This window comes from Mercenaria mercenaria, unplaced genomic scaffold, assembly GCF_021730395.1.
Source record: "Mercenaria mercenaria strain notata unplaced genomic scaffold, MADL_Memer_1 contig_3679, whole genome shotgun sequence".
In the NCBI taxonomy this organism is placed as follows: domain Eukaryota; kingdom Metazoa; phylum Mollusca; class Bivalvia; order Venerida; family Veneridae; genus Mercenaria; species Mercenaria mercenaria.
In genome coordinates, this window is record NW_026461841.1 from 29,789 (window position 1) to 42,127 (window position 12,339).

The following is a 12,339-nucleotide window of genomic DNA, read 5'->3' on the forward strand; positions in this document are numbered from 1 at the left end:
CCCATTTTCGAACTTGACCTAGATTTCATCAAGGTAATCATTCTGACCAAAATTCATGAAGATTAATTGAAAAATACAGCCTCTATCAAATACAAGAGGTTTTACTTTGATTTGACCTAGTGACCTAATTTTTGACCCCAGATGACCCATTTTCAAACTCGGCCTAGATTTCATCAAGGTAATCATTCTGACTAAAATTCATGAAGATTAATTGAAAAATACAGCCTCTATCGCATACACAAGGTTTTTCTTTGATTTGACCTTATGACCTAGTTTTTGACCCCAGATGACCCAGTTTCGAACTTGGCCTAGATTTTATCAAGATAATCATTCTGACCAAATTTCATGAAGATCAGTTGAAAAAATACAGCCTCTATTGCATATACAAGCTAAATGTTGACAGACGACAGACAGACGACAGACAGACGCCGGACATCGAGCGATCACAAAAACTCACCTGAGCACTGCTCAGGTGAGCTAACTAGAACTGTCACAGGAGTGACGAATACCCCCACAATACGCTCTTGTGACAGAAGAATGGCAACCATAAGAAAGACATGGCCACAAGAAGGCGCAATTTAAATCGAACTTGACCTGAATTTTATGATGTTACTGTGTGGTGGGAGACATAATAACTGAGATATAGTGAAAATGCATCAAAATTAACCTTAAATTCTAAGTAAAAGGGGGCATAATTCAGGAAAAATTGGTGTCAGAGTTATGGACCTTGTGTCATATGATGTGGGTGATAAGGTGGAACATCTATTTTAAGTTTGAATCAAATCCATTTAGTAATAACTGAGATATAGATTTCGGGACGGGACGGGACACAACGCGACAGGACGTGACGTGACAGAACTGACTCCTATATAGCACCCCCAAATATGTTTGGTGGGGGTATAATAATAGTGGTCATCTTCTCTGTAAGCCCTATCACCCTATGAAGTTTGAAGGCTGTATGTCAAATGGTTCTCCAGTTATTGTTCAAAAATAAGTGTGACAAATGGATGGCCCCTGTGACCTTGACCTTTGATGGAGCCATCCCAAATACAATAGGGGTAATCTACTCCATAAGTCCTGCCATCCTATGAAGTTTGAAGGTTCTAAGTCAAATGGTTCTCCAGTTATTGATCGAAAATGAAGTGTGACAGATGGACGTGCCACCGAAATGAAGGAGGGGGCCAATTCTTTTGTCATTTTCTTTTGTTGTATAGAGGACCCTGGCCCTATAATCTATTGTTAATGGAATGAAGCTATTGTTCTCTTTTGTTCTCTTTACAGTTAGATGGCCCTCTCTTTCTTTTAAGTTGCTCGGACAATATGGGAGGAAACATAAATATCTAAGCTCTTATGCTTTATGACAAGAATTCTTTTTAAGGTTTTCCCCTGTACAAGTCTATGTGAACCATGTGACCCCCAAGTGGCCATATTTGACCCTAGGGGAATAATTTGAATAATCTTGGTAGATGACCACTAGACGATGCATCATACCAAACATCAAAGCCCTAGGCCCTGTGATTTTGGACAAGAAGATTTTGTAAGTTTTTCCCTACATAAGTCTATATAAACCATGTAACCCCAGGGTGAGGTCATATTTGACCCTAGGGCAATAATTTAAACAAACTTGGTAGAGGACCACTAAAGGATGCTACCTATCAAATATCAAAGCCCTAGGCCCTGTGGTTTTGGACAGGAAGATTTTCAAAGTTTTTCCCTATATATGTCTATATAAACCATGTAACCCACAGGGTGGGGCCATATTTGACTCTTAGGGGTATAATTTAAATAATCTTGGTAGAGGACCACTGGATTATGCTACATACCAAATATCAAAGCCCTAGGAACTGTAGTTTAAGATAAAAACAGTTTTTACTATATAAGTCTATGTAAACCATGTGACCCCCAGGGTGGGGTCATATGTGAACCTAGGGGATAATTGAATAATCTTGGTATAGTCCGATCAATTCATAACAGAAAACGCCAAAATACTTCAGAAAATGGGAAAAGCACCAAAATTGGCACAGCTTTTTATTCAAGTATAAAAAACATTTTTTTCATGGGACCCATTTGATATCTATTAAGATGGCCGATACGGCAGCCATTTTCCAAAATGGCCGCCAAAACTCAATATTTACCTTACAAGATTCTAATGAAAGGTCATTATATTTACATTCATTCCCAAAATGCACCAAATATAAATGTATATCATAAAATAAATCCTAAATTTGCATCAAATGCAAAAACAACAATTCAAATGATGTTAGTTTCTTACTGTTTCCATGGTAACGGCTAAAATCTAGCCTTTAAAACTTAGTTTAATATTATCTTTGGTTGGTCTTCATATTTTAAAGGATATTTTGTTTTACTATATGTAATTTATATTATTTTACTTGCATTCCCTCCACAGCAGCATACTGAAACATTGTAGTTATTCCCTTACCAGTGTTTAGCCAGAAGGGGCTTATGGGTTGCCCCCATATTCATGTCAATACATCAGCCATGAAACGTCAGCCATGCAAAGTGGGATATTGCAATAACTTTAAAACTATAGCAGATTTTTTTCATGATATGTGGTACATGGATAGATGGCAATGTGGAGAATGCCAATGTCATTTAAATTTGTTCCTATGGCAACAAATGCTGTTGCTATGGCAACAAATAGTGCACGAATATGACAAAAAGTGTCATCCTGCATTTCTTCAAAACTAGGAGTGATCGTTTCTTGAGAAAGTTTACATACATAGGAGGAAAAATTGAAAACATGCTTGTTATCTTATTTTCTCCTTTTGTACATCATTTTGTCCGTCTGTATGTCCGTCCATCATTCGCAAATGGAGGATTCTTCAATAACTTCAAAAGTGCAAATTCTAAAGACTTCTTTATGAAACCTTGTTTATAGATGGTAGGTAATATGGAGAATGTGAAGGTCAATTAACTTAGTATCTATATAAAATTGTAGTTCCTATGACACCAATTAAGACAACTAATCCTTTCAGTTTGGGACTTCGAAATGCAAGAATAGATTGTAGTGATGGGCTAGTAGGATCAAATGAAACAACGTTCCTTATTATGCACCCGCAGTCACAACATCTGCATAATAAATTGATCACATAATCATTGATTATGTAATGTTAACTGTGTAACAAAGAAGAGTAAGGCTGAAAATATAAAAGTTGCTTTTATGGACAACACTTAGTAACTATTCTGCGAAATATATTACTCTGAACAGTGAGCTGAAATCTGGAATAAAGTACATGTCAGATACTTGTGTCAGTACACACAAGCACGAGATTGTCGACAACTTTAGTTAACTAAATAAGGCAGTGCAGAGCATTTCAGCACTTTTGACAAATTATATCTTTCTCGACATCCTTTATCTAGGTTGCAAATGCACTTGAGGAGATATTGGTAGGAGACTCAGGTACTTGAGGCAAAACTATTAGAAAGGTTCCAATATATCAAAGATATCCCTGGTCAGCCTTATTTATCTTGACTTGGAATTTTAGGAAAGTGATAGAACACCTGACTCCCATATGTGCCCGACCTAATGGGCAACCTTTTTTAGTATGTTCAAGAGGTGTAGCAGACAATGCAGGAATGCATACTATAGCCCTAATCTTTATGTAAACAGATGGTTGATCAGCTACTTGACATGTTTTGTTGTAAAGAAGAGTATCAAAAGCCTCCATCTATACCACAGAAATATTATATGAACAGTTTGTTTGTAGGAAGGTGTAGAAAACGCATTTAAAAGCTTGATTCACCGGTAAGCGCGAGCTGTACTGGTTAGTTTTGATTGACAAGACAGTGTTATTCTTACATTGGACTGCTTAACTGGTAGTGGTATAGCCTTACAAAGGGTAAATAGATAATATTTGTTGTCTTAAAACTAGTAAATTGGTATTAAAATTGTGTTTCGAATACATATGCTCATTAGATAAATCCTCAAGTACTCACAATTAATATGTCCTTATCTAATATATTTTAATTTCAGTAAAAATGTCCAGAAATAGATATTAGAGCACATTTTTTGTAGAAATGATAGATTCTGCTCCTAATTTATACACCCATCACACTCGGCCACGCTCCCACCACGTCCTAAAAACTGGCAGGACCAGTAAGAACTTGTACAATGTAGAAGGAATACAGTAGACACCAATAAGAACATGATAATTATGGTCTCCACAAGTGTAGAGGATGCGGTCGAACTTTGAACATGTTCAAATCAAAAGTAGTGAGGACGTGGTCGAATCAGGAAGCAGGAAGAACTTAATAAGGATGTAGTAATGATGTAACTAAAACCTAGTAGGACACAGAACAAGCGTGGTGCAGACGGGAAAGACTGCATGGCGCGCTCATTGCGCTGTCACTGGATTGTCAATACGTTCTTGCTACGTCAATGGAGTTCTCATTACGACTTATCTACGCTTGTGTGCTATGACAATGTCTATGTCACGTTTGCAGCAGGTTCTCACCGTGTTTGTTTCGGATTCTGAGAACTGAGTATGAATACTGGATCCAATTCCCCATCACTTCGTTTTCAACCAGCAATGGGTATGATTGCACATCATAGGGAATTACCACATAATCACGGACTCAGCAGCACTGGCAGCTTGTAGAGGACCTTCGTATATGGTTCACGCTGCCTTTGCCTTTTCCACCACGGCCTCTCTATCAGACTGCTCTGATTTCTTCGTGGGGGGGGGGGGGGGGGGGGGCTTGTCGTATATTGTATTTGATTGTTGTCAAGTGTAGATGCGGACACAATATAACTTGCAGAAGGAATGAAAAAGAGCACAAGGCGTAGTATTTATAAGTAGCCGACGAATGCAGTGAGAAGGTGATAAGTGCATGGTTAAAGCATGGTAAGCGAGAGGTGCAATCTGACTGGTCTTACTAAGAATGTAGTAAGAATGCATTGGACGTGAAGATGGACGTGGTAAGAAAATTAGTGTGAACGTGTCTGCCGCCGTGAGAACCTGGCAAGGATGTTTTAAGGGCGCAGTATGAACTTTAGAACTGCACATTTTTCAAGTTTGACCCCTGTCCCCATCGCGTCAAAATTTTCAGGATGCAGTGTGGTCTTCATGGTCTTCGTCTGAAAGTGATCAGGGCATAAGTGACTGTACATTATATGCTTATGACATTAAACTATAAAACTATTGTTATGGCACAATGTGCTACAATTTGACAAAAACAGAATATTACAGGAACATTTGATTATGCTGATCAACTGGCAATGACCTTTTCCTAAAGAAATCATGATGGTCTAACAGGCCAGAGATGTTCACATGGTCTATCGCACTAACATAGTTAATGAATTATATAGTTTTACTAAGTGTCATTAGTTCTCTTAGTGTAAATAAATTGCAATAAAAACAGCAACACTAACAAATTCTGAGTCGCGAAAACTAATGACAAAGTGAAACACAAGTCATTTATTCACCAATAGACACTACAGACAAACTTTGTTGACTCAAACTCTGATAATTCGAACACCATTCTTCACTTGAACCTATCGTCAGGTCACAACCAAATTCCTTTATAATATATTCTTCTATCACTGAAACTACCGATAACTCAAATATATTTTGTAAGTCCTGACGGGTTCCAGTTAACAAAGTTCGAATGTATTTATAATAATTCACAATTGTATAAAGTTCTGCACAGGACTTTTGCCATTTTAAACATTCTTGATATGCCAGTTACCATTATATACTTTATTTTGACTCACATTAATGCATTCTGACTTTTCTTCTGCTTAAAACAAATTTTATCCAAGGGAGACAACTATTCTCATTTTTGTTGAAAGAGCGGTATTTCTGTTAATAGAATATGTTTGAATAAATTCAAACAGGTGATTTTTAGCTAATTATACTGATGACTGTAAGTGTCTAAGAAGTTTTATAGATAATATTTGGTATTTCTGAAAATATATACATGCATGGCAGCCATCTTGGATTTTTCGACCACACTGGATTTTTTGGAGTGGGTCTCATGCTCATTTGTGTTTTGCCCTAAAGTAGTTATTTATGAAGTTTGTGCTTTTCCCATTTTCTGAAGTATTTTTACATCATTTTACTGGACTAGTAGAAGACCACTATATGGTGCTACATACCATACATAAAAGCCCTATGTCCTGCGGTTTTGGACAAGAAGATTTTTACATTTTTTTCTTTAGGTTGCCATGTCTACCAGAGTTCTCTATGGAATTCAATTCTTTAAACAATTTTTAAAGAAGACCATCCAAGGAACATCCCTGTAAAGTTTCATCAAAATTGGCCAGGTGGTTTAGGAGATGTTGTTTAAAGGAAAGTGTGTACTGATGCCAGACAGTGAGCAATCACAATACCTCATCTTGAGCACTTTGTACTCAGATGAGCTAAAAAATTAAGTGCAAAAACAGTAGATAAATAAATTATTATCAAGGCGTCATTTATGTTTAAACTTCATCTCACTGATACCATTTCTTATAATGATTGTACTATTCCTGTGTGTCAAAATACTAGCACATGTTTGTAGGGATAACGCATGTTTTTTCGTGTTATAACATCTGCAGAATACCAAGGGATTGGTTGGTGCCCGAGCCCGTTAGGGCGAGGGTACCAATGTATCCCAAGGGATTCTGCAGATGTTATAACACGAAATAAACATGCGCTAACGCTATTCTAGCATAAAACACGTAAAAACTGATAAATGAATACAATGTCACTCAACGTCATTAAATTTCCATGAAATGCGCGTATATACGCATATATAAAAAGGTGTTATAACAGCATGTGAGCGCGAGAATCTCTCTGTTTACACACGTTTTCTCTCCTGTTAAAACACTCCCGAAAAGTGACAAGAACAGCAGTTTTATGCTAGAATTAAAGTTGAAACTTACTTGCTTGTAGCATCAAGGTTGGTCTCTGGCTTCACTTTTGCATCAAGACAATCAGAAAGAGATAGAGCATTGGGTCCTAAAGCAACTTTAACATGGCGATTTCCTATTCCAAGATTTTCTCCATATATTGTAAGTTGCGTTCCACCAACCACAGGTCCGAACTTGGGACTTATTTCTGTAAATGTAGCATTCTGAAAAAGAAAATAGTAACTTAAGCCTTTAAAGGAACTCCACTGCTTTCATTTTCAAAACCATTTGCCTAGCAAACACTGAATATCCCCATGCAGGAATATTTCCTGTTCTCAATAAATCCCAAGATTATCCTTTAACGTACTGAGATTTTTTAACCTAGGCTGCAAACAAGTTCTGAAGAAAAGGCAGAATTGTCCTGTTCATAGGAAAAAAACATTGACATTTTCTAAAAGTTAAATCAATTGATTTAAACCATGACCTTGTAATGGTCTAGCAAGTTAATTACATCCAGGTGTTGTTGAACCATGTTTAGGGAGAAAACTGTATTATTAAGCACATCTGGTTGTGGTGTTGTCCAGGTAACAGGAATATATTCTATTTTAGTGGTAATTCTGTATAAACTTTTAGAAATAATACTAACTAGAAGATGATTTTGAAGAGAAGCGCATGTCTCCCGAAAAGCCTAGTAGTAGTAGCCAAGAAGTCAATACAGGACAGGAGTCAAAGTCAAAGAGACACTGATAATTGGCTGCAATAGGGATCATCTACTTGGCATGTCCAATCATCCCATGAAGTTTCAACATTCTGGGACTAATGGTTCTCAACTTATGGATTGGAAATAGTTTTCAAGGTTCTAGCCCCTGTGACCTTGACCTTTGACCCAGTGACCCCAAAATCAATATGGTCATCTACTATGTATGTCAAATCACCCTATAAACTTTCAACATTTTGGGTCAAGTTGTTCTCAAGTTATTGATGGGAAAGAGTTTTCCATGTTCAGGCCCATGTGACCTTGCGACCTTGACCTTTGCTCAAGTGGCCCCAGAAACTACAGGGATCATCTATTCTGTTAAGTCCTATCACCCTCTGGGTCAAGTGGTTCTCAAGTAAGTAATCAGAAATGGTTTCTTGTGTTCAGGCTCCTGTGACTTTGACCTCTGATGGAATGCAGGGCTTAAGCTAGGCTAAGATTTTAGGGAGAAGTCACTTCTCCCTCAGATAAAATTAGGGAGAAGTGGAGAGATTTTAGGGAGAAGTGGCGAGATTTTAGGGAAAATGGGAAAGATTTTAGCACCATGACATGCAAGTTGAAAAAGGAACTAATTATGCTTAATATAAGTTACTATTTTTATTATTTCCTGTCTTTGTTTATTAATTTAAAGTAATCATTTCAAACCTTGTGAATCTATAGAGAATATTAGGTTACTGTCTTATAAATTTAAATTTATTAAGTGAGTCGGAGAAAATATAAAAGTCGAGGCTCTGCCGAGTCTTTTATTTTTTCGTAGACGAACTTAATAAATTTAAATTTATAAGACAGTAACCTAATGTTCTATTTATCCTACCTTCTGATCTAAAATCATTCTTTAATTAAAATTCAAAATTTACCACCAACTAGATCTGAGTCTGTCTTGCACAGAAATTAATACGCCCCACCATTACACAAACAGGTCTTTAAAATAAAAATATTATAAAATTAGAGCCGAAAAACAAAGGCTAACCTTGTTCTGCTTTGTGTCTGACTTCTCTGTTCTGCTGAACATTAAAGAATAATTTTAATTTGCTGCCAAGTGAAGTTTTGTCCGAAGTTCAGTTGAATGTCGGATTGCCCATCCTCACCAAGCAAACGATTGACGAGACTTATATACACACCAAATCGCCGCTTGACAAAACGAATAGGCAAACCGTTTCCTCGATGATTTTATTCAATAACACTCCATTACAGATGCAATATATTCCTAGATTGACGAGTAGAAAGCTAACGCTATACATGAGTCACCGTTCTGTTTCTCCGAGCGTTTCCGTTATAAAAACTTTTTGTAGTAATTGCAAGTACGGTATGCACACACTATACATCTGTGATGGTCTAACATACCTAATAAAAGCGCGTTTATGAAAATAATTGCATAAATATGTCTTTTAGCAGTTATTCTCAAAAACAAGATGGCGTCGTGTTAAAAAAAAAATCCAAAAAGTAGTCCGCCAAGCTTTATTTAGTCACTGACCAGATAAAGCAAAATTTATCTGACCCCTTGATTTTTGCCTTTATTTTGCATGAAGGTAGGATAAAATATGTTTAAACTGCAAATTCAAGTTTTTTTCCCACTTTGCAATGATTGCCCAAACCAAGAGAACCCTTTAAATAGGAATACAATTTAAAAAAGTTAATTCCATATCAGCAAAAAATAAATCAAGCTCCCAGTCAGTCACTTTAAATGACAAGTGTATGAATTAAATACATGTCAATAGCAGTGACATCACTATGACATCACACAGAATACACCTCTTCTTTGATCTGCTGGTGTCTCTTTGATATGCTGGTGTCTGCACATATTAAAAGAAACAGTTGTCAAACAGGTTTACCCAGTTTCTGATGGCAGGTGTCAAAAATTTGCATAAATTTCAGTTACCTTATTTTATTCACAGAAAGTGTCAGTGATAATATTATGTTTCTGAAGTTTGGGTTTTAAAAAATACGAGTAAAATTAAGTGGATTTAAGGAAATTACTCGAGCCAGTCACGGTAAGATACTTTCTAAAGGTCAAAAAAGAATGTGTAAGCTTATGTAATATAAATCCCTACTGCTTTGTTTATCAACAGTCAGTTTACAAAACATAATCTGAAGTAGGCGGAGCTTAAATTATGTTTTCGTGTATTCCAGTCAAGTGTCAACAGGCCGATAGCGGATAACTGGAGGCGTGTGGATAAAAAAAAATTTGGCGACTTGATTTTCGCTTTGATGTTAGATTAGAGCGAAGTGGGGAGCTACAAAGCCACTATTTCGCTCAAGTCGCTCCCTAGCTCAAGCCCTAGAGTGACCCCAAAAACAATAGGGGTTGGCTAGTCCATAAGCCCTACCACCCTATGAAGTTTGAATCTTCTAGATCAAATGGTTCTACAGTTATTGATCGGAAATGAAGTGTGACAGATGGACAGGACAAAAACAGTATGTCTCCCCCAGTGTGTGGGTGGGATGGTGGGGGGGGACATAAGTATACTCCTTAACAAATGATGAAGTAGGCAGTTCATGAAATGTTTTTAACTGGTCCATGACTGAATTTGAAGACACTTAATTGATTGTTGTTGACGGTAAGCTAAATACTTTTAGACAAGAGTAATCTTTGAGTCATTCATTTGCATAATTTAATTTATTATCAATATGACACTGTATTATTGACAGAAGTATGGGTGGTTGAACAATTTAACACAGTATGGGAACTGTGCCTTTATATGGAGCAAATGCTAGTGTGTAATTGTTAATGATTTTTACTGTTTAGTCCACTGCCATTTGTAATCCCACTTGAAAGTAGTTGAGAAATATAGCTACAAAATTATTCCTTGGTCTAAGACAAAAACAATATGTATGTATCTCTTGTGGGGACCGCGACTGGATCTGCAAATCACGTCATCAATATGGCGACTGATTACGAAAATAATACTGCTGAATAACTTCTGAAACAAGAGGACCATGATGGTCCTGAATCGCTCACCTCTTCCCACATGACCCAGTTTTGAGTATGACGTCGTTTTTTCTATTATTTGACATAGTGACCTAGTTTTTGAGCTCATGTGACCCAGTTTTGAACTTGACCTAGATATTATCTGACCAATTTTCATGAAGATCCATTGAAAAATATGGTCTCTAGAGAGGTCACAACGTTTTTCTATTATTTGACTTATTGACCTAGTTTCCAAAGGTACGTGACCCTGTTTTCAACTTTATCTAGATATCAAGGTGAACATTCTCACTAATTTTCATGAAGATCTCATGAAAAATATGGCCTCTAGAGAGGTCACAAGGTTTTTCTATTTTAATACCTATTGGCCTAGTTTTTGACTACACGTGACCCAATATCGAAACTGACCTAGATATCATCAAGGTGAACATTCACATCAATTTTCATGAAGATCCATTGAAAAATATGGCCTCTAGAGAGGTCAAAAGATTTTTCTAATTTTAGACCTACTGACCTAGTTTTTGACCGCAGTTGACCCAGTTTCTAACCTGACCTAGATATAATCAAGATGAACATTCAGACCAACTTTTATACAGATCCCATGAAAAGTATGGCCTCTAGAGAGGTCATAAGGTTTTTTTATTATTTGACCTACTGACCTAGTTTTTTAAGGCACGTGACCCAGTTTCAAACCTGACCTAGATATCATCAAGGTAAACATTCTGACCAATTTTCATGAAGATCCATTCAAGGGTATGGCCTCTAGAGAGGTCACAAGGTTTTTCTATTTCAAGACCTAATGACCTAGTTTTTGATCGCAGTTGACCCAGTTTCAAACTTGACCTATATATCATCAAGATAAACATTCAGACCAACTTTCATACAGATCCCATGAAAAATATGGCCTCTAGAGAGGTCACAACGTTTTTTCATTATTTGACCTACTGACCTACTTTTTGAAGGCATGTGACCCACTTTCGAACTTGACCTAGATATTATCAAGATGAACATTCTGACCAATTTTTATGTAGATCCATTCACAACTATGGCCTCTAGAGAGGTCACAAGGTTTTTCTATTTTCAGACCTACTGACCTAGTTTTTGACCGCACATGAGCCTGTTTCGAACTTGTCCTAGATATCATCAAGATGAACATTCAGACCAACTTTCATACAGATCCCATGAAAAATATGGCCTTTAGAGAGGTCACAAGGTTTTTCTATTATTTGACCTACTGACCTAGTTTTTAACGGCACGTGACCCACTTTTGAACTTTATCTAGATATCATGAAGATTAACATTCAGACCAACTTTCATACAGATCCCATGAAAAATATGGCCTCTAGAGAGGTCACAAGGTTTTTCTATTATTTGACCTACTGACCTAGGTTTTGATGGCACGTGACCCACTTTCGAAACTGACCTAGATATCATCAAGGTGAACATTCTGACCAATTTCCATGAAGATCTCATGAAATATATGGCCTCTAGAGAGGTCAAAAGGTTTTTCTATTTTTAGACCTACTGACCTAGTTTTTGACCGCACGTGACCCAGTTTCGAACATGGCCTAGATATCATCAAGATGAACATTCAGACCAACTTTCATACAGATCCCATGAAAAATATGGCCTCTAGAGAGGTCACAAGGTTTTTCTATTATTTGACCTACTGACCTAGTTTTTGACGGCATGTGACCCAGTTTCAAACCTGATTTAGATATCATCAAGGTGAACGTTCTGACTAATTTTCATGAAGATCTTGTGAAATATATGGTTTAGAGAGGTCACAAGGTTTTTCTATTT

General features: G+C 36.9%; 1 protein-coding gene across 1 annotated transcript in view; it reads right to left on the minus strand.

Moving 5' to 3' along the window:
- The window catches only part of LOC128553293 (plexin-A1-like), a gene marked incomplete at its 5' end in the record, with an annotated part of 59,076 nt that overhangs the window by 25,496 nt on the left and 21,241 nt on the right, over positions 1–12,339 (minus strand). Inside the window, one exon of the mRNA XM_053534424.1 lies at positions 6,887–7,077. Coding sequence (XP_053390399.1) covers positions 6,887–7,077 — 191 coding nt within the window. The remainder of the gene's footprint in view (positions 1–6,886; positions 7,078–12,339) is intronic.